This window comes from Toxotes jaculatrix, chromosome 2, assembly GCF_017976425.1.
Source record: "Toxotes jaculatrix isolate fToxJac2 chromosome 2, fToxJac2.pri, whole genome shotgun sequence".
Taxonomy (NCBI): Eukaryota; Metazoa; Chordata; class Actinopteri; family Toxotidae; genus Toxotes; species Toxotes jaculatrix.
Window position 1 is genome coordinate 21169948 of NC_054395.1, and position 23231 is coordinate 21193178.

The 23231-nt window shown below is 40.0% G+C and overlaps 1 protein-coding gene across 1 annotated transcript in view; it reads left to right on the top strand.

Annotated features, from left to right (window-relative positions):
• Positions 1 to 23231, top strand: part of LOC121190016 (poly(rC)-binding protein 4-like) — a 73832-nt gene that overhangs the window by 22934 nt on the left and 27667 nt on the right. Inside the window, exons 4-15 of the mRNA XM_041050558.1 lie at positions 3033 to 3222; positions 3401 to 3424; positions 4775 to 4807; positions 6209 to 6325; positions 9605 to 9736; positions 11632 to 11760; positions 13084 to 13158; positions 14371 to 14442; positions 16858 to 16899; positions 16990 to 17065; positions 18259 to 18308; positions 21629 to 21798. Coding sequence (XP_040906492.1) covers positions 3115 to 3222; positions 3401 to 3424; positions 4775 to 4807; positions 6209 to 6325; positions 9605 to 9736; positions 11632 to 11760; positions 13084 to 13158; positions 14371 to 14442; positions 16858 to 16899; positions 16990 to 17065; positions 18259 to 18308; positions 21629 to 21798 — 1028 coding nt within the window. The 5' untranslated portion in view covers positions 3033 to 3114. The remainder of the gene's footprint in view (positions 1 to 3032; positions 3223 to 3400; positions 3425 to 4774; positions 4808 to 6208; positions 6326 to 9604; positions 9737 to 11631; positions 11761 to 13083; positions 13159 to 14370; positions 14443 to 16857; positions 16900 to 16989; positions 17066 to 18258; positions 18309 to 21628; positions 21799 to 23231) is intronic.

Here is a 23231-nt window from a genome sequence, read left to right on the forward strand (position 1 = left end):
AGCTCCTGTACACTGGATTCAGTCAGGCAGAGCAGAACCAAGGTTAACAGTCAGTGACAGAGCGGCAGGACAGTAGATGGGCTCTCCGCCTCTCTCCTGGTCTGACTGTATTTTTTCAGCCAGCGTTGCAGTCTGCACTTTGCTAATTCCCTCTTCTGAGTTACCAGGTCTAATTTAGAACAGAGGGGCTCTGTTCATCCTGGAACGCTGCTGCTTGGGATTCTGGAAATGAGGAGTTCAGAGGCTCACCGCCCTCACACAAACACAGAGCACATGCCTTGTTATCAACCCACAGAGCAGCACATAATGATCCCTTCAACCATTAACTCCTAATGCAATAAAGTGCTAACATTTTAGCCATGCCCTTCAGTGCCTAAACATAATGAAGTTAGCCCACGGGTTCCACAAATGTGCTCTGTGATAACACGTGCTCAGGATGCATCGATCAAGCTTATGGTCATGATTACTTGGCCTTGTATCTTAAGCTGACAGCGAGCAAAATGTTGCAGTTTTTGTTTGTCTCCAGTCAAGCCCCTGGTCTTTGTTTGATATTTATGGAAATTGTATGGAGATGAGCTCCTAACTGATAGCTCTGTGAGTCAATCCAATGAGCTTCCCTTTCAAAATAGTAGAGAAAGTTTGATTTGATGCAATCTAGTCCAACAAAATGACACTTTGCTTCACTTACTTTCACATTTTGACAGGCTGGCATGTCAGACTGTGCTACAGCCACGGAGGGAATACAAAGCACATACAGGCAGTCACGCTCAGTGACATCTTAAAGAAGCATGTGTGTGAGCGTTTGAACGTGTCTTTGAAAGCATCCAGTGCATAAATAAATCAGCAAAACAGCGATGGCCTCGTGCACTGAGCAAAAGCAATAAACCTGCCTTCCAACAAATTTCATCTAAAATAGTACCAATTTATTAAACATGAATGCTCACATAGCTCACTAAATCTACAGACAGCATGCAGCTTTATAAATCACACACACACACACATATGTCAGGCGGGGTCCGTAGGAGTGTAGCAGAGGACTAGTATACAGTGCTGCTGTAGGCTGGTTGGAATGCACTTGGCAGACAAACAAGTGGCCACGATGACTCAAAGAGGAATAATTTGTCAGTGCGTTGGTACTGAATATGAGTGATTAACATGATGTGTGACAGTAAAAGATTGTCACACATCACGAAAGGTGTGGTTTTTTCACAAACATCTGTAGAGCGTCATTAAAAGCAAATTCATTTTATTATAATATTGAAACGAGAGCTGATAAAATTATTATTAGTTTCATTAATTAGCAGCTCTAATCTAAAGAAAATAAATGCATTTGTCATGTCATCTGAGCAGTGTTTTGGAGAAGTACTTAAGTAAATTAGCAGTAAAATCTTGCCTTCAAAATGTATTTAAGTAAAAGAAGTATTAGCATCAAAATATACTTAACTGTACCAAAAGTAAAAGTACTCATTAAGCAGAGTGGCCTCTTTCAAAGTAAAATATATTATAGTGTTAGAATTACAGATGAGTTAGTGTGTACATCACTTTAATGTTGCAGCCGGTAAAGTTGTGGATAATTTTAACTACTGTATACAGTGCTGGTTGGCTTAGTCTATAATAATTCATTCTAATTTATTTGCTAATTATCTAATTTTTTTGTATAAATATCTTAATGTGCAAAGTAACTAAATCTAGAACTAATATAGAAAATGTATAAATATATACAGAAATGATTTCCCTCTGAAAGGCAGTAAATTAGACGTATAAAGCCGCATAAAATCAAAAAGTACAAGTACCTCAAAACTGTACATACTTTAAGTACACTACTTAAGTAAATGTACTTAGTTACTTGCTACCACTGCATCTGGAAAATGATAAGTTCTGCTAATCATGCAGTACTTAGCTGTATTTATCTGTCACATATTTATCTACCTGTCTCCTGTCCTCACTGACAAATGTAAAGAAATTTAAATCAGGAGGAAACATGAAGGATTTCATGAACTAATTGTACACATCATGTTGAGATTGCGAGCAGCGAGGTGACACTTTAATCATCATACAGTATGTCACATAACTGACATACGCATAGCTGCTGCCACATTGTTATTCTGGGATCATTACTGATACTTTTCACTTGCTGTCTGTGTATAAATTCTGCTCTGTCTCACCAGGACAGGTTTTGTTTCTATCTCCAGCTGACTGTGATGGAACAGATAGAACCAGGTCCCCAAAGAAACTCCAAACATTTTCGCTTTTATGAAAACTGTTTCGAATTGAATTTGATTAACTTTGCATGAATCTCCTGGCGCACTCATCTGAAAGGACATTTCTTTTTTCTTTCTCTTTTTTTTTCCAATCCAATTTCAAAAATCACACAGCTCACTGTGAGAGAACCCGCTTGTCAGTTAATGAAGACACAGATAGTGTGTTAGTCATCGATGGCCACCCACAGTCTGTTAGGACCCCCAAAGCTCTGATGAGATGCAACATCGCTGACACTGCTGGTGCTTATGGTCAATATCCTGCACACACAATGGTCTTCATTATGACTTTGTTATGAAACACCATCAATATTACACTGACTCAAACTAATGAAGAACTTCCTCACAGAGATACTTAATTACAATGTGCTGCCTGAAAGGCCTTCGATGGTATGAGTGTGTTTGATTTCAGCTTTGATTTGTCCTCTATTCATCTGAATGCCTTTGATCTCTGGGAATTATCATTCAGTCAACAGTGCAGTCAGATACGGCACAAGCATGCGGTTTCCGAGAACTGAGCTAGAACACAGCCATTAGTTTTAATAGTGGCACATTATGTTCAGTGAATAATGACGCTGAATTAATGTCTCTTGACAAGGGATTTTAATGTGTGTGTGTGCATCTTGAGTGCAAACTATGGGAGCATGAATGCATATGTTTATGACTCGATTCACACATTTCTTTGGTAGGATAGAAGCATTGTATGTTCTCGAGCAGATTCTATTCATTCACTTAACAGTTTATTTCAGCATTACTTTTTTTTGTCTCTCTTAGAGCAGCACTGAAGGACCTCGGAGAGCCAGAGAACGAGCGCTGGCCTTCGTTTGACTGCGTGACCAGCGGATGAGCCCCGTTCATGCGTCTCCCTGCATGCCACTCCCACATCACTATGAACTGTGAGCAGGACTTTGGAGATGGGGGCTTGGGAGTGACCCTCACACTACGGCTGCTCATGCATGGAAAGGTACAAGCCTCACATTGTTTATGAATGAATGCGTGCTGCAGCATATTTGTCACTGCTTTATAAATTATGTACTTGATTCATAGAATTGATGAATAATGAACATTTACTAGAAGGATTATATGTTTAGCTTTTTTCCTATTTTAATTCATGTAAATGCTTTTATCTCTTTGTATTTTAGGAGGTTGGCAGCATCATAGGAAAGGTGAGATGTCCTATTTTGCATATATAAGGGTATTAATCATAAAAACAGAAGGATATTCCTTTAACATATGAGGCAGATGTTTTAAAATGCTATTCCTGTGTCAAATCCCCAGCTATTTTCCATTGCTCTAAGCCAGATATCTTATTGATGCCTTTTATGTGAATTCATAATAAGCTCTTGTAGAATAATTTTTCTCTCTGTCTTGATTCAGTTTTGAAATCAACACAGAACACAAAGCCCTCTAACAAACAATCGTTGTTCTGAATATCCCCATCCTAAATGTAATTGCCTTAAACCAACCCTCTTAAGACCTCACCACCCCCACCACCCGTAATGCAACACAGTAATCCATCAAAGAAAAACATTAGTGCATTGACTGCAAGCCTCCTGTTGAAACTGAGCTCCAAAGACATATTACTGTTGGCCCCTTGTGGGCACTTTTAGTGTCTGTTACGAAGGGCCTTGCTGCACTGTAGCTCCTGCTATCATGCCTTGTAATACAACACCTACAAAAGACATCGATAGAAGAAAGAATAGGGACGAAAAATAATGCAGGAAGTAAAGAGTCATGGAAAGAAAGACATCGGAATGGGTGCTGTAATGTGTTACAGAAATCTAAATATCTAAGAGGAAATTGAGAATGAAAAGAAAGGGCGAGAAAGAGAGAGATGAGTTTGGCTCATACCGTGCAGCTTGACAGAGAGAGGCACTTGATCTGCAGTACTTCTACTAATAACTTGGCACTCCACCCTCCACGCCTTTTTCCCTTGCCTATCTCAAACCTCTCATCTCTTTCCCATCAATAGAAGACCGCCAGAGTTACAATGGACCACAAATAATACGTTTTCCTAGAAGATAACATAAATAACAGTGTCGCCTGGGGTGTGATATGATACTGTTTTTGATGCTTTTGTAAGAAAGTGATCGTCAGTGGGTGCATGAAGGTGTGAAACAGAGGTGTGACAGCTTGGATGGACTTTAGCCAAAAGAAAATGGGGGAGAGAAGAAGAAGCAATCAAAAAACCAGCAGAGGATGTGCTGCACAGTGACACAAGCCCGACAAAATGTTCTTGTCCCTGGCAGGAGGTCTTCACATACACATACACATACACACACACACACACATGCACGCACACACACAGAAGACAGTAGTGCAGAGGACGCCTATGCGATACATTGCAGATTGAAATTCTAGCTGAAATTTGTTCTGATAAATTCTAATCAGACTTACATGGTTTGAAATGGCAGGTTTCACTTTGAGGTCGAGGACACTGATGTACAGTAATTGTATTTTTCAAACGAAACACATTTAATTCTGATTAAAGCTGTCCTTCATCTGCTCTTTTCCAGAAAGGAGAGACTGTGAAACGAATACGAGAAGAGGTACAGTGTCCATGATTTTGAGCTTTAAACCTCAACATTTAAATGATCCGTGCATTCATTATCTGTGCTTATATTTTTCTTCATGTTTTAAGTAGCCATGCAATCTGTTGTTCATATGTGTTTATGAGCGACTACATGTGTGCGTGTGTCAGCGTACCATGCAGCTGAAATAAGCCCACTTTGCTCCCTGTTTCTTATACTAAGACATGAACCCAAGCACATCTCTTTTATTTTCTGCCTTTTCCGTCTATGACCACAAGTCAAGCTGGTTCATTGCAAGAGATAACACAAGTCAATCTCAGAGGGTCTTTAAAAATGGTCAGGCTTTCTGGCAGATGTGTGTATTAATAAGAAATCTGTGGGAGTAAGCTAATAATAAAGCATGTTTGCGAGCTCTGAGTCTGAAAAGCATACAGAACAGGTACATTGTCCGAATTGCCTTTTGGGCAATAACGGCACCATTTCAATTTAAATCCTCTCTCTCCTTCATTCACTACCCCTCCTCTTGCTGCTCACTCTCAAAATCCCTTTCTTTTTATTTTCCTGCCTAAAACAACTTCCTCTTTTCTCTTTTCTCTGTCTGCCCCTCCATACCCTCTTTATAAATCTCAAGGGTGCAGCCAAACTAATGCCACTTGGTTAATTCCTTGTATTATAAAGTAATTAGGCTGACACGGTGGTGGTACATTTGATTCTTTCACAGGCTGCTAAGGTTTTATGTTGTACTTTATGAGGCAGAAGGATAAACAGAGGAATAGTGAGGTCATGGGACAATGCAACCCCACAGAGCTGCTAGGATAAACCACTCACCCATGGTAGTCATCCAGCCATTCATCCAATCAGCCAGCCAGTTTTGGCCTTTGTTACTTCCCAACTGTATGAGCCTCATCCTGTCAGCCCGTCCACGGGGCTTACAGCTACAGTGGGAGCATGACTCACTGGAGTGACTGGAGAAAATGGTCCCAGAGGTCAGAGTGTTGCCCCATCTCTGCTCATGTGCCTCTAACTCAGAGAGCTACAAGAACACAAAATGGAAGGAGAGGAGGCCGGGGGCTTTATCGTCAGAGGGCAATGCCCTGCGGAGAAACTCTATTAGATTGTCAGTCTGAGATAGAGAAATGTGCTGTTTAGCTTTCAGCCTCACCTCCTTTACCTCATGTCACTTGACTTTCCTACCCGTGGGTGTGCTGTGCTGTACAGTGTGTCTGTATCCACTGTATGTCTCTGGAAACCCAACCACAAGAAGATTAAGCGAATAGTTTGACATTTTGGGAAATGTACATATTTGCTTTCTGTTAGTGTGTTGTCACGGGAAGACAGTGATAAAGGGTATTTCCCAAAACATCGAATTGTTCCTTTAAAGTTGACCGTTAAGTGGCCTAATGACCTGTGTCCCCACAGAGCAGCGCTCGGGTCAACATCTCAGAGGGATCCTGTCCGGAGAGGATCATCACCATCACCGGCTCCACAGACAGCGTCTTCAGAGCTTTCACCATGATCACATACAAACTGGAGGAGGTAACTGAAACTGCAATGCATGATACTCCATCACATACATAGTGAAATCAAGTCATGTCGTCATGTCCCAGAAACAAGTCATCATAGCAGTTTTGCTCTAAACAATCAGGACACAATAAGAAATATGTATGTTGAAAGCTTTTAGAGCCAAAATAACTTGTAAGAGTTAGAAAAAAAATGCAAGAAGCTATTTCACCGCATTATCACAACAAATCATTTCCCGAGCTTCATCTCAACATTAGCGCTAATGCACTTTTATTGCTATCGATTATGCTCTGAACTGAAGTGAAAATTTTAGCTGTGCTTGACGCGCTGTCAGGTAAGATTACACTGCAGATGAAAATTTGGGATAAGTGGATGTACCTGCTGCTCAAAATCCTTTTTGACGTTTGGAAGTGGAAGGACGTGATGTGTGTACGTTCACCATTTTTCTTTGGCCATTTCACATAAAAGCTCCTATGCTTTTACTGTGCGACACATGTTTAGTCCACTCAGTGAAAGTGCAAATGATACATATTTGTACCTGTTAATGAGAGGGATTTGTATGTCTTTTCACAGACTTCTAATGAGTTATAGACGACAGGTTCCTCATGCTTTTAATACCCTTGGTGACTGTCCATCAATGCACTAATTAATATGGCGGAGTAAGAGCCATCCTCACTCTGATTTAGCATCACAGCAGACACTGGCAAGGAAGCAGGTGCTCCCTGCTCAGGTCGACAGCCCTCAGTAAACACATGCCGGCTGGGAGCACAGTGCAGTATTAATTAAAGATCTTTCGGACTCACCTCTTTTCAACCCTGAAACTCTTGAGTTTCCATGGTAACGTGTTGGCTGACCCACTGCGCGCAGCTTCCACCATAGTTGAGTTATGGTTGTCTGACACCTTTAATTAAAAACAAAGGGGAATAATCTGATTTTTGGTCACTGAGTATTAGACTCAGGATTTGTTTCTGTCTCAATAGTTTATGATTACACAGCAGCACAGGTTCACCTAGTTCTTTCATTTGGCAGTTTATCACTTTTGTGTGTTTCTTTCTGTGCTTTATTGATGAAGTTTGGCACATTTATGCAAATACAGTGATCTAATAATATAAAAAGTACTCTGATAACACAAGACATTCACTACAGTATCATATGTGTATTGTGTTCCCAGGTGTCAAGGCACAGCATGCATAAAAGCCACATAATCTCTCTGTATTGGAGTCCTTATCCCACCAGCAACACAATATGCTTTGGGGATTTAAGCCCAGCAACTCTTTGTGTAAGCAGTGCTTGTGTAACCCACTGTCTTATTTCCGCCAATTTGCTTTGAGAGTCTCTCTTTGCTGGGATGGAACAGGAAAGTATGGGAATGTTCACAGTTGTTAAGATGTGGATCATATTTTTAGATCAAATCAAGAAAATGACGCCCAGAGTCTTCTGATTGTACAGACGAGCTGTGTGCTCCTCTTCTAATGAGACGAGACGTCAGAGAGCCTGATCCGCCTCACTAAATATAGACACGGAGCAGAGAGGCACAAGAGCCACATCAGAATATGCTTTTCATATTTAAAGTTCACAGTTATTGGAAACATTATGCAGTTGCCTTCATAAGTAAAAATCCCTTGAGGCTACACATCTACACTTCTTAAGTCAAACTCTGCTAATTTTATTGCAAACTGGCCCCAGCACAAACCATATAAAAACAAACATTCTGTCACACATTTGTTGTGAGTTGAACTCTGATGGGAAGAGAGAGAGTGTGGCATATTTACATTTCAAAGGTTCACAGAGACACACTGTTCATTAATTAAAAGCTCAGTCTCCACCCACAGCAGAGCAGACTGGTGTTTGCTACCTGCACTTTAAAACACTGTTCAATGCTCTTCAAATCAGTTAGGTTCCTTGTCTAAATACTTTTTTTGTATAAACTTACAAATACAGCACATATAGATAACATAGACATACTCTGCACCCATTATTCCTCAGGCTGCTGTTATCGTCAGGCATTAGTTACATATGTTGATATACATTTTAACTTTATCCACTATGTGTTTGATGTTAAATACACAAGTCTGTATACATTCTTGACGACATTTAGATCATTACCACACTCATATCATTACATTAAACATGAAGCTACCTCTTCCGCCTCTTTCCAGTTTTCACGCAAAGCTAAGCTAACTAGCTGTGGGCTGTATGTTGCGGCTGCGTGTTGCATATTTAATTTAATGTAACATGAGAGTGGTATTGATCTTCACATCCTTAGCAAGAAATTTCCCCCAAAATGTTGGACTGTTCCTTTAAATTGAACCTGTGTGCATGCCAGTTTCTTGAATCAGGATGAAACAAATGAAAATGATGATGATATAAATCTTCACATCATTCGTGTAACAATATTAAAAGACATTTTTCAAATAAATTTATTCATTCAGTTTGTTTAAAAAAAATATCTTTAGAAAGAAATCTCAAGGTGACCATGTACAGTACATCGGCAGCAGGAAGGACATGTAGACAATGGGGTCTGGCTCTAGTGGAGTGAAAAACTCAAAGCAGTTGCTCACTAACAGTACTGCAATAATGTTTCCTCTTTCATACAGAACTCAGCAGTTCATAAAAATGATTAAGCAGCCTTTTCACACTGAGCTGGAGAACATACATTGCTGGCCAGCATCCTGTGGATTTCACTCCTTGCACATTCTCCAATAATACAGATAGAGAAGTTGAGGTTAATTAAGTGCAGATGCTGGATTGCACTTTGCTCTCTCTGCCTCGCACCCAAAGCTCCACCTGCCGTTTCTGATATGGATCCCATTTGTTTTGTCTGTTTTTGCGATTCATGTTGATGCAGAAGAAATTGAGGTTGGCTGCGTTGTGATTGGCTCAAAACAAATTATGTGCGTGTGCCTGCTTTGGTCTTCATAATTTGGGATTTTGAGGTAATGCTAATAAGCAGTGAAATGTTGACTTGGCTCATCATGACATGGCATAATTGAGGAGATTTAAATTTTTAATGTTTGATTTCCAGTATTCAGAACATTCGGTTTGTTACTTAATGAATAAGGACTTGATAAAAGTGAAATTGAAAGCGTGTTTAGTTTGAAATACAGCGTCTGTTCAGTCCTGATTGTTGGAGTTAACACCCTCCAGTGACTTATCTCTCCTTCCATTTCCACCTTGACCCCTGCTGTCTGAGCTTTTCTTCTGGGGCTCTCTCTCTCTCTTTCTCTCTCTCCTCTTTCTCTCCTGCCTGGATTCTCACCCCATTTTCTTTTCTTTTCATGTGTCTCCCTCCAGGACCTGACTACGCTGGTGGCCAACGGCACCATAAGCTCCAAGCCACCAGTCACCCTGCGACTGGTCATCCCTGCCAGCCAGTGTGGCTCTCTCATCGGGAAGGGAGGGGCCAAGATAAAGGAGATCAGAGAGGTGAGCAGCCAGAACACAAATCTACATCCCAGCTTCACAGGCTGGTCGAACACTGAAATATGAAGAGAACAAATCTGCTCCTGGAAATGAGGGAAAAAAGCTGCAGCTGGAATGGAGAGATATTTCATCTTTTTATGGCTTTGCTGTTTTTTTATCCTGATGCATAATTGCACTAATGCATTTTAGGTGTGTATTAGATACTCTTATTCAGAATCACTGCTGTTACAGTTCAAGTATATTCCTGTAACAAGGCTGGAAAGGTGGTGACCAAGTTTATCTACAGCAGCAGAATGGTATAAAATAATGAAGGTATGAATTATTTGTCATAGATCACAAGAGCTTCTAACTAATGACAAATGATCAGTAGAATTTACATAAAATACATAAGTGAACTTGCATTATGAGTAAGTGGCTCTGTGAGGCCATACTGAGGCACGATGGCGCTTTGAACTAAATGCAATATCAACACACTCACACTGACAATGCTACCATGCTGATTTTTATCGGGTTTAATGTTCATCATCTTGGTCCTCATCCCCTGTTCTACCGCCAGACCTCTCAGATCTGCTGATCAATCTGCTTATTCTTTTCATTGTTGGCCCTAAACTGTGGAATAGTTTCCCCTCTTCATTGATGTCTTTACGATTCGTCTTAAGACCCATCTCTGTGCAATGCTGTTGTGTTTTAATGATTTTGTCCAAAGCGATTTATTCTCTGGTTTTAATAATTTACTTATTGATAATCAGATTTTTTTTAATTGTAATTGTCTGTAAAGCTCTTTGGTCAACATTTGTTGCTTTAAAATGTGTCTATAAATGTCTATAAATAAAATCGAATTGATTTGACTTGACTTAGTTTAGAGTGCACAGAGTACTGCTGAGGCTAATGGGAATATCAAATTGACAAATTTCACCAAGACTGAAAACTTTGAAATGCAAGAGGAAGAGTTAGATGATCACCAAAGTTAATAGGATTCATCCTCTGGGAACCATGAATGAACCATCCGACCATCACTGTCATCCTTACAGATGTGCTACTAGTGTGGCTATGAATATAGTCATTCGCAGACCATTAAAGATTTTAAATAAAAACAAGCAAAAATCAGAACTGTCTCAGATGCCATGTTTCTTCACTTAGGTTGGTGCGAGACAAAAATTGGATTTAGACCATTAAGGCAGGAAATTAGTGAGACAATGCAGCCCAGATAAATCACTTAACACAACATACAGTATGACTCAGCAATGGCAGCTTTGAAAGGGAAAAACGCCTGACTACGTTTAGGCCCAGTTGAAACATTAGGATTAAACTTATCAGATCTGTTGCCAGAGACATCTGACTCTGTCATTTTAGCTCTGTACCACACTACAAATAGTCTCTCTCTCATTTTAGCCTTTACCTTCACCAGTAATAACATCCAGTTGATTTTATGCCGTGGGATGGATTTTCTTGTCTCGTTCATATCCCAGATTTGTTTCACTTGCAGATTTGTTTTGTTTGTTTGGTTGCCACAGGACACATGCTCTCTTACAGAAGCATTTTGTGATTTATGTGGTTCAACGATGGCCTCCAGAAATCCTCCTGTCTGATAGAGACATCCTCAAATGGAGATAAAGCTTGAGAAGTTATACTCCTTGCCTGCGGGCATGCTAAATTAGGGATGTGTCAGCTAAAATTAAGAGACTCACATCTTCTTATTGTGGGTGGCTTTTCACTTATCTTGACTTGACGTTAAAAACGTATCATAGAACCGATGGTCTCTTTCAGAATAGGTGGAAAAATATAAGGTCAGCCAAGCCAGCAGGGAGGCACAAAAAGAAGCCATGGCAGTGTATTCACAACTTGTCTTATCTCCTGAATCAAACTAATCTTTTTTTTAAAACCCCTATCATTTGCAGAGCACCGGAGCTCAGATACAGGTGGCAGGGGATTTGCTGCCCAACTCTACTGAGCGAGGGGTGACGATATCTGGGAATCAGGACTCAGTAATCCAGTGTGTCAAACTCATCTGCACAGTAATCCTGGAGGTAGGAAACGTACTTTTCCTCTCTTTGCTCCACATACTCACACCTAGGTGACATTTTGTCACAGCTCTGCTGCTTCAGCTATGTGAAGGAAATAATTGCTGTTGACATCCATGTTTTTATTTTACCAGCACGCAGCTATTGTTTATTCCACCTCAGCAGAATTTAATGCATTTTTAGTAAGCTGTGTTAGTTTTTTTTGTGATGTAATGTTACCAACAATGGTGTTGTTTGAAAGTCAACTAGATTAACAGATTCTGTAGCATAATCCTCATCTAGAACACAGGAAATACAAAGAAAGTAGTGCAGTTTCTTTACTATTTGGACCTTCTGTGCTGTAATCTGCCATAAAAGACATCGGATGGAGTCAAAAGGTGCCGCTCTCAGGTCAGAGCTCCGTGTTGTTGGAGAGGACACTAAGCTGCTAAGAGAAAACAAACTGGCCTGCAGCAAAATCTGCCCACCTTCAGACAACAGTTCTCTTGAGAAAATCGAGAAGGAGATGAGAGAAAAACAACCCCAAGCACAGTTTCTCCCTGTGTGTTCATGGAAGTGCACAAGTCCTTTTTGTTTTAGCATTGCAGCTGGACCTGACTGACTAATTGCTAGTTTGATCCAGTTTTCCAGGGCTTTCTTCAAAGGCTTGCAAGTTTCATTAGGATTCTGTACCAGCGGCTTCTTGCTTTTGGCTCAGAGATTTAAATTATGCAAAGTTATACAAAGAATTTGCTGTGACTGCTCCCGCAGAAAAGATGCTCTACATTTTAAACCCAAAAACACTATCACCAACACTGCAGTTGGTCGATAAGATATACGCCCGATCACAACATCAAAACTGGTTGTGGCTGAATGGTTTGTATGTAAGGTGCATTGTGGCTGATTGGTGTACACTGTCATGTACACCGTATAATCTCCTTTTTCTTATTGGTGTTTGAAGAATTTTATCTTAAAATGTCTCCTTGTCAGTGGATGCTTGATTTATCCAGAGAGAAAACCACTGCAGAGCCCTGAGGTCTAACGCAAACTAAAGCTCAGAGCTATTATCCACAAAGACCTCTCACTACACTTACTTGAATTATTTAATGAGTGATTTGTATAATAAAGAAAAACAAGGAAGGGATTAATGTCAGTGTCATTAGATCATTTTTTTAGTTCCTCGTTAATTGTACCAGATAGTTTAACTCTGTTTGCACTTACAGGGTCAGTCTTTGACAGAAGCACTGGCATCATTTCAGAGTAGATGTGTCAAAGTTATTCATGTCTATGAAATTAATAATAAAGACTTATTACAACCTCTAACCCTCTGACCTGTTTTGGGCTCCTTAGTCTCCTCCGAAGGGTGCCACCATCCCCTATCGACCGAGCCCCTCACCAGCTGCCCTCCTCATCGCGGGGAACCAGGTAAAAGAAATAAGAAATTTTACCATACAAGTTGAGTAGCCTATCTATAATAGAGTGGCACAGTGGTTCTCAAACTGTGAAGTGAGTCCCCTTTTAGGGTCATAAAGGCTTCACAGGGGATTCGGGGTTGGTGGAGGGGGGCCGTGTCCTGTAGATCTTGTCAGAACAAAATAAGGGAAAGTTTTGACCTGCTGGTGATATTAAATGAAGAGTCAGGGACTCATTAAAGTCTTTAAATTTCATCCTCAAGGGCAGTATGAATGTCTGAACAAACTTTCATGGTAACCCATCCAACAAAGATATTTTAAACTGGACCAAAGTCGAGTTTACTGACAGCTAAAAAGTTTGAAAACCAATGGATTAGCATTTGGGGCTGATACCCTCACCTTCACAACACACAGGAAAGTCCAAATGGTTATTTGAGAGGGTTTGGAGGAGGCATTGCCAATAATCAAATCTTTTACTAGAGTCTTGGCAAACCCTTATGTTGAAACAAGACTCATGTAGATACTCCTCAGTGGGGGATCGGGTGTGTGTGTGTGTGAGGGTTGGGGGGCAGGGGGGTTGAGTGCTATAGATGCTTCTGTTTGAAAAGGGACAGATATCCACCCTCCCATAGAGCAAGTCACAAGATTAGCAAGAGACTGGAGACCTGCCGTCTCCTCTGGCTACAGCAGTACCCAGATATTCTGCATAGCTGTCAGCAGTTCTGACACTGCTTGTGCTGCCTCAGACTCTGGTCAATTTCTGGAATGGCTTTGTGTTTTTGATATCCCTCATAATAAGCTATTAAATTAAACCGGGGGTGAGGTCCTGGTAACTAGGAGATGGCTTTAATGAAAGCGGCACAGGGATGTTTGTATAATTTGTCAGAGGAGAAAATGAAGTGGAATGGGAAAGGGTCTGCAAATGAGTCATAGCCATAAGCTTGTTAGGTGTGTTAAAGTGTCAGAAATGCAGCTTCGAGAGCCCATCTCAGTCCAAATTTGAACTGTAGCGAAGCCCTGAAATAAATGAAAATGGAGGTTTTTATACATTATTTTTTACATCAAATTTACCATGGAAAGTTTCAGTCCTTAAGAACATATTTACTCTCACTAATCATCACTTCCAAAACAAAAACAATGACTGTCTGGACTTTTTAAGCATGAATATATTTCAGTAATGTATTTTTACTTTGTGCTTCTCTTGTGTGTTGCTGTGGGTTTGTAGGTGTTTGAGGCATCAGAATTTGCACCCCACCCTCTGTACTCAGTCACCCAGGGAGGTCTGGACCTCCAGCAGGTAACTGAACAATCATTTATGTGAAGTTTGCGAATAATCTCTGTTTTTCTGAATATAAAAATCTTAAAAATCCTTTAAAAAAAAAAACCTTAAGAATCTTGCATGTATCTAACATTGATCTTAAACATTACTGTGAAGCACAGGCATGAGTGTCAGGGCTGTGAAGATTTGAGTGGTGAGTGAGAGCAGGGGGCTGTGTGGTATGTCCAAATTTACACAGTCCATCATCTGGCATGAGGCATTAAAAACAACAGCTGAGCGTAAGCTGCAGCTATTGTTCTAGCCTGTCATAAGAGCTATAACCCCTCTTGAAACACGACGCCATCACACACCACACCACCACAGCTCTGCCGTCTCTTTTTTAGCCCTGCCTAGCTCCGCACCAGAAGCATTTCAGCTTTAGGAATATTCCTCTCATGACAGCAATAGTAGATACTGTCACAATATTAGAACGGATACAGCAACCTCAGACAAATCAGTCCCAGATTGAAAAAAAATGTAATTGTGGGTAATGAAAAAAGAGATCAGATACTGAGATCACTCTTGCTGTAAATGGCAGGGTTATTGCTGCTAATCTGTGGTGTTTGTGTGCTTTCCTATATAAACACAGCTCTAATGTACTGATGTATTATAAGGACTGAGCCCTCCTCTCTAGTTTACGACCATATAGGAAGGACTGGTAATAGTAGCCAGACTTCTGGCGTCAGACAAAACTGAGTTAAGCTAAGTGCTGTCTGTTCAAACCATAACAGTAACGAGCGACAGCATCACAGACACCACACTCACTGATTACAGTAGATAGATAGATAGATAGATAGATAGATAGATAGATAGATAGATAGGTAGATAGGTAGATAGGTAGATAAAAATTAAGCTAACCTGAGTTTTTCCAGTGAGTATTGATGGGTGGGCTGAGAGAAAAGGGGGTTAACATATGTGACTCTGCATTATTTAATGTAATGAGGGAATGGGCAATACTAATATTTCACATAAATAAATCAGAATCTATATTCCTTTGTACAGAAAAAAGGACAAAAGTTTTCAGTAGCTTCCACAATGAATTTTACATTCAGTGCAGTCAGCAGGCACGATTGCACAAATAATCTTGTTACAGCACAAAACAAGAACTATTTACAAGTAACGTGCTTTTAGCAAATCCTATAAACAGTCAGTTCACCTAAATTACACAAAAAAGAAAAGGCAATTTCACCTACTTCTAATAGTAAATAGGCATATCGATAGCTTTAATCTTATTTTCCTGGTTTTGAGCCATTTGAGCCTTTAGGTGTCTCTTACCACCCCAATATAACAGAGGTGAAGCAAATTTTGTTTGTGTTGCTCACACTACAAATAGCCTTCAATCCTAATTTTATGTTTGGGGTCCTGGAGACCCGGGTCCTCTTTAACAGCTCAAAAAATGTTTCAATAGTACTGGTACAGAAAATCAAGAATTTTTTTCTGTTTGAGGTCTCAGAGAGCCCAGCTGTAAACATGGTTAAATGCAATGGATTTTCATTCGGTCTGTGATTGATGTTGAACAGTACACAACACTGCCCCTCCCAGATCCCAAATAAGGCTATTTGGATTTGGATTTCTGGAGGGTTTAAGCTCTGTGGAGCCTTATTGAACCCAAACATAAGTAATGCTTTTATGTTGGATAACAAACTTATATGAATAATATATTATTGTTCATGCACAGACATCATGCATTCATGTTTTTCTACGTTTAGATTTCAATCAGGTCAGAGGAAAAAAAAGAAGAAAAGATGGTTTGGAAGATGGAAAAGAAGGTTGATTTTGCACATCATGAATATTATTGTGACACATACAACAGTAGGGTTCGTGGGACACCAAACAATAGGGTAGTAAAACCAATCTCAACAAATCACATGGGTTAAAAAATTCTACCCATCATGTGCATCTCACAGAACCGTGCTAGTTTCTCAGGATTTTCCTTCAACAATTTTCACAGAAGATACTTTGTACTGATGAAATAGTTTTGCTAAAAACTATTCACATTGAACACATTTTTGTATTACTGGGACATTCTGTCCTGACAGAGATGTTCCTGTTGAATCTTTTATATGTCATCAGTGCTGTGAGCGCTACAAGCAAAATTCCATTGACCTCCATTGTATTGGGGTGGAGGTGGAAATCTTTGAGATTAATATTTTAAACCCCAGACAAATAAAACCACATCTATGGTATCTGCATTAGTAGAGACCACTAGAGGTACACGAGAAAAATATTGTGCTTCTCCTCTGTGTAACTTCGGGGCTGAACTATAAACACTCAATTTCAAAAAAACAGGCATGTATTGACAGTGAAGCACTTCCATTAAGAGGATGCAGATTTATTGCTTGTGTGTGATGTTTTATTGCTGTAATTTACCTAATGCAGGATGCTCTCTTTCAGGCCTACACTTTGCAAAACCAATATGGCATTCCACACTCAGAGGTATGACCGTTTGTAGATATAACTCAATACAACATGAGTAGTCTTGGGTTTATTGTGCACTGCATCAGATATTTTCTCTTTGTTTTGCAGCTGGCCAAGCTTCATCAGCTGTCAGTGCAGCAAGGCCTGAGTCCCATTACCCAGCCTGCTTCGACTATCATACCTGGTATGTATAGAAGTAAAAATAGTCACTACTAAAAAAATATCTTAAATAAAAATAAGCAGCTTGCAGAGTTTTGTCTTTGCATTGCTCCTCCATCCATAACTTATCGAAGATTTTCTACCTGCTGTTAGACGTGAGAAGTAACACTCACTGTCATGAGCCATGCTGATAATGTGCTTGTGTCAGTGAGGAAGGAGGAGAAGAGGCTTTATAGGTTTCTCATATCTCCCAGACTTAGAGAGAAACTAGTACGTGAAATGATACGTTCCACAGAGTCAGAGAACTGTTAGAAAGAAAAGAATGACTGCTGTGTTAAACATCAGTCCATTAAAATCAGGGGCGTGCAGTGACTTTTACAGAAGCTGAGCCAAAGAACCAGCTATGACTCCAGAATCCTATATTTTCCTGCCTCAGTATGTTGTCTCAAACTTATCAAACTTACTGCAGATCTCGCACAGAACTCTACATCTTAATTAACAGAAAAGAAAAGATATTAATATAATAACAAAAAAGCAGCACAGAATGAAAAGACTTGGATAATATTGTATAACTTGGATAACGGTTAACTGTAAATATGTAAATTGAATATAGTTTCCACTTGCATCAGTGCATATTATAACTGATCTCAGAACGGTGGAAGTGGAGTCAAGGGCCACTAGACAAACGTACTTACCAGTAACTAGCTTTAGCCTTACACCTGTGAAAGATCTCAGGATTATGCACAATACGCACATGAAAAACCGTCCAAAAAACACTGCTCCCCCCTCTGCCCTCTTACAAGCCCCAGCCTTTGTCAACAGGGACTCGACCACACCCACAAAAATTACAGAAGTGACAGACGCTGTGGCTAGTAGTCAACCTAGCTTCCACAATACACAATAACCTACTCAAGCCACAAGAGGGCAGTAAATCCGATCTGTTAAGGCACAGAATGCTGATACGTAAGGAGAAATATCGCCTCCACTTCGGTATCATTCTAATTGATGTCTGTTTTTATCTTTAATTCCTGACGGCACGCCACTGATTAAAATGGAAGTTAACTACTTTACTGTATCTGGCTGTTCTCTGCTGAAAGGTTTTATCCAGCATGTCAGTGGTGATGTGTGTGGCTTCACTAACTAAAGGACTTGAATAATTATTAAAATGTCGGATATGTCAGTTTTATTCAGTCTGTTGCTTGTATTTTGTCTCATCAGGGATGGACTCGAACTCTCAGACATCTCAGGAGCTGCTTATTCCCAATGATGTAAGGAGAAGTAACTCATAACTTTAGAGATTTTATTCTTAATGTTAGTATTTTCCCATCTGAATATCAAGAAAAACAACAGGAAGTCAGAGCTTATCTCACATGTTCACAGCTCTGCAGCAGGTGACTTCAGATGCAGCAGATGCAACAGCAAAGACGCCTGGTTTGACTTCAAAAGAAATGAGAGACATGTTGGCAACTTACTAATTATCCTCATTATTCTACCCTCCAACTAACCCAAGGTTAAAGGGATTTTGAGCTGATATGGATCCCTTCGCATTATTGTCTGGGCTGCAGTTGCAGTGTCTTAGAGTGAGTCCCATGAGTGCTCAGTAAATCCTCTCATGTTCCCTGACCTACTTAGAAGCTGTCTGCTGTCAAAACAGCCAATAGGAAAACAGACAAAGATCCTTTCCCTCTTCACTTAGCCTCCGCCAGGGTTTGATGAAATGTCTTTCCAATCTGAGAGTAGAAATCAGAATGCATAGATTCACTTCAAAATATAGTCAGACTACATTTCCCCTCAGATGATCACTTCGCTGTTACATTTGGCTGGTTTGGACAGAGAACATCTGTTTATTAATTACAGTAATTCCCTTTTTTTAAACTACATTTAGAAAGATGAAGTTCAAAAAGAAAGAAAGCTCAGTTATGAAGTGAAATTTATCATGAAACCATTCATAATTTATGATTTAATTTGCAGCTGTGATATCAGAAGTACAATCATTCAATAAAGGATACAGCTGGTGTTTCTCTGTATTTTTCTTGCTCTCAACAAATCCTATGAAAAGACCAAAAAAAAAGTGTTGGCATCTCTCAATACTTTCTGAATCCCCTAGACTCCCCTTCTGAAGATGTAAGTCTTCAAAATCAAGTCACACATGTATAGTTTAACTGTTTGAAAAGGCTCAGTAATTTCCTAAACCTGTAGGGCACTGTAGCTTTAAGCAAACATTACTTAGTTATTACTGCATTTGTTGGGGACTATTGTCAACTGCGGAGCAATACATACTGGCAAGTATTTATGGCAGGCATATGGTGTATGTGGGAGTGGCTCAAAGTAAACTACATCACCCATGTTCCTGGTAATAAAGAAATGTGCCATTCATTGGAATAGTGTGGTGCACTGACGTGTTATTAATAGTTTTTGGAAAACAGCGGAGGTCTGTGTCACAGAGGCATAAACTACAGTATATCAGGGTTTAGCTTCATAGACAATACTTGTTACTAGGATCAGTTCATTGTCGGTTTCTTTTCATGGGATTTGTAGACAATAAGAAAAAAAGAATATTGCTTTCTTTATCCTTAAAAGCATTTACCAAACCAGCACGTGTAGTTCGAAATACTGCTATAATTACAAGCATCTGCAGAGAAAAAACTATTTTCAGACGATGAAATTAATTTCCCTTTGCTTTCTATGTTTTACAATACAGAGAAGAGAATAAACAAAAACTGATTACTTAAGGTTCCACTGTACTGTGTAGGATATAGCCGCCACAACCCTTCAACAACATTTCTAAAATGCCTGAAGGCTTTTATTTCTCCAAGTAAACCCCCACATGGCAAACAGCACAATGCATCAGAGGAATGAGGGAGTCCAGTGCTATATGTGACAGGGACAGCTGTAAGCTCCAGCCATTGTTCCAGAAGAGAGGACTTATAGCCATGACTGAGCCTCCTCAGCCCTCCGTCCCCCCTCAGGCTGGCCACAATCCTGCTCTGTGCTCACACACTGAACCCTGAAGGAGTCTTGCGCGCGCACACACACACACAGATGTATTGAGAAGCTGCATACACCCAGTCAGCAGTACTGTACTTCTGTGCAAGGAAGATTTAGCCAGAAGAAAAATGGCTACACCCGCACCATCCCATCCCTCTTCTTGTGTCCTTTCAAATGACTGCCTCAGCAGGAACTCAACAATATATAGGCCACTTATAGTTGAAGACCAGGAGCACTCTGTAGCATTACTGTTATTTGAATGCTTAAGAAAAAAAGAATCACTACGGCAAGCATACCTGCGGTGTCTCCTGCGTCATTATTTTATTTAGCTCTAGTTGCATTTTTAAATTAGGGGTTTTTTGAGGTTGTTCATAAAGGAATGCTGTTGGCTGAGGTCATGCACACCAAAGTGGGCAGACTGTTGACAGCTGGTATCTATTGACAGCTGGTGTAAAAGGCCAGAGTCCAGTGAAGATTCTTGGTCTCAGTGGGGAGGAGACGTTATCTGTGATTTGAGGTCTATAGTGGCCATTGTCTCATGAGTTGCTCTTTAGACTGGCTGCTCTCTGGTGCACCCACCCCCCACCTCCAATAAACTGCTGAGCCAATAATAGCCAGGCAGACCAACCAGGTCGCTGTGTGACAAATCAGACATTGTGGAACAGGCTGCTTACTTCTCAGGAAAGGAATGTGAAATGCAGGGACAAGTGCAGCACGAACACTGTGTTTGTGCGTGTGTGTGCGCACGTTGTGTATTTCTACCCCCCGTGTCAGCCGCTGTTAAGCTGCCAGCACACACACATACTACAAGTACTTCATCACTGTCTGTCCCACTCACTATATATCTGGCAGCCTAACCCTGTCACTGAGCCCTGACACCCTGCACTTGAGCTGATACGCAGCTCAGGGTCTGTTAAATATCTATTGTCACTAATAGGCAAGAGTCCAGGTTGGGTAATGTAAGCAGAACAAAAGTGATAATGTATTTGGGAGTGCAATAAAACTCGTGTCATTGTCTAATCTACTCTCAGCAGAGAGAACGCTCAAGCCGACTGTATATTATATATTTGAGTTATTTTCCCATTATGTTTTCCATTAGTGTGGAGATGCATCTAGCTGGCATGTGTTTGGGAAGTGATTTGTTTGGGAAGTCATCACCACTCCGAGGAATCAATAACCTTTTAGCCACTCAGATTAATGAGAGGCAAATGTGCCTTCTCTCGTCTCTTTTACCGGTGCACACACAGTAGCAATTAAGGGAGACTCTGGAGGGAAAAAGTGCTTTTGACATGAATGATGGATGACAAGTCCACTGAAGACAAACAATGTAATTGCAATATTTGAAGTGGTCTGCATTAAGTCAGCTCAACAGCACCACACACTTTTTTTTTGTTGTAGTGTTTTGCTTTTGCCCTTTTTGTCAGAATCACTTTCATCAGCATAACAGATCCAACAATGAGAAAAAGCTGCGTTCAGTCAAATGATTTATTGAACCCTTTTCTCGTAAAGCATGCCTTCTGTCCCTGTCTGTATAGCAACACAATCATTCATCTTTCCATCAAACTGAGCAATCTGTTTCTCTAACTCTGTTCTTTTGCAGCTGATTGGCTCGATCATCGGCCGTCAGGGCACTAAGATCAATGAGATCAGGCAGGTGTCAGGAGCTCAGATCAAGATCGGCAGCCAGCTGGACGGGACAAGTGACCGTCATGTCACTATCACAGGAACACCGGTCAGCATCAACTTGGCCCAGTACCTCATTACCTCCTGGTAAGGGCCAGCGGCATGTAAAGCCATCTAATGAATCAACTCAATTGCAGGCCAGAGAGAAATGCATTGGTCTAAAGGGTCAAAGATTATGCTGTAGTATGATAAGCAATAATGAGGTATCTCCTTGTGCTGCTTGTAATTGGCCTCGAGGGAATGAGTAAAAGCAGGGTTTTATTGTGCGATGTAGTAACAGTTTCTTTTTGGAATTCAGTATTTGGAGTGCAGCAGGTATCCTCTTTTGTTTTGTTTTGTAAATTATTTTTTTATGAACCTTTCCAAGATATAAAGAATAATATGCAAGCCAAAATCTTGCAGTAACTCATTGGAGAGCAGGCAACAGAATAAATCTGGGACCATTAAAGTATCTAATACAATTAAAACCTAATAGAATTCTGGCCATAAATAATAACAATAAAGTAACAAACCACTAAAAAAAATAAAAAGGCAGAAAGTACAAATAAAGTACAACATAATTTGGACCAAAATGGGGCAGCTATTCCTATCCTATTAAGCACCAGTAAAGCATCGGTAATCCTTGCTTGGATATGTCTGGTGGTTGAAGAGACCTGCCCCATAATAATCACTAATAATGAACAATTCTATCAAAGCTTTATGCATCCCCTCTCTACTACTTTTGATTTTTAAATGAGAAACAAAAGAACATTCCCACATTATTTGGGCGTGTATGTTGTATGTGTAAAAACTAGTGCTGGGCAATGATTAAAATTTTTAATCACGATTAATGGCATTGTTATGCAAAAAATTCAATTAATTAAAAATTCAATTAATTCAAAAGTAGTATATAGTGCACTTTTATTTTTTTTTTAAAGTACTGCCATATGAACAAAAGTGCAATATCATTTAGTTTGCATACAATTTAAACAAATAAGCTGTTTAATAGGATGTTCCCTTTACACAGTAGTGGTTAAAATATTCATTGTAAATCTCAACTTAAAGATTAATGTAATCAAATTAAATATAAAACCAAAGCTATCTGCCTCTGCCAGGGCATTAACGTTTTATCTAGTTTGTTATAGAAAAACAATTTTCTTTTTTTTCTAAACAGGTACCAGAAGAAACATTTTTCTCTTAGCAGCATAAATAGTCTACATTCAGTATCAAGTGTCCCTGTTAGAGTGAAGTGAAGTGGTCGAACACAAAAAAAAAGTACATAGCTGGGATTTACTGTGACTGTTTGGGTGGGTGATTTGCTGGCATCAACGGTGTGTATTGCATTTAAGTGATACTTCAGACTTGAAGTACTCCAGTGATAAGAAAACTCAACTTTGCAGTGGTTACAAACAACTTTGGTTCTATCTCTTTCAAACTGAATCGAAAGCAACTGGACTTGTATTTGTCTGGGAAACTTTGGTTCTATCAACTCCACCATCTGGAAGAGATTTAAAATGAAAACGACCATGTAAATGTTTGGT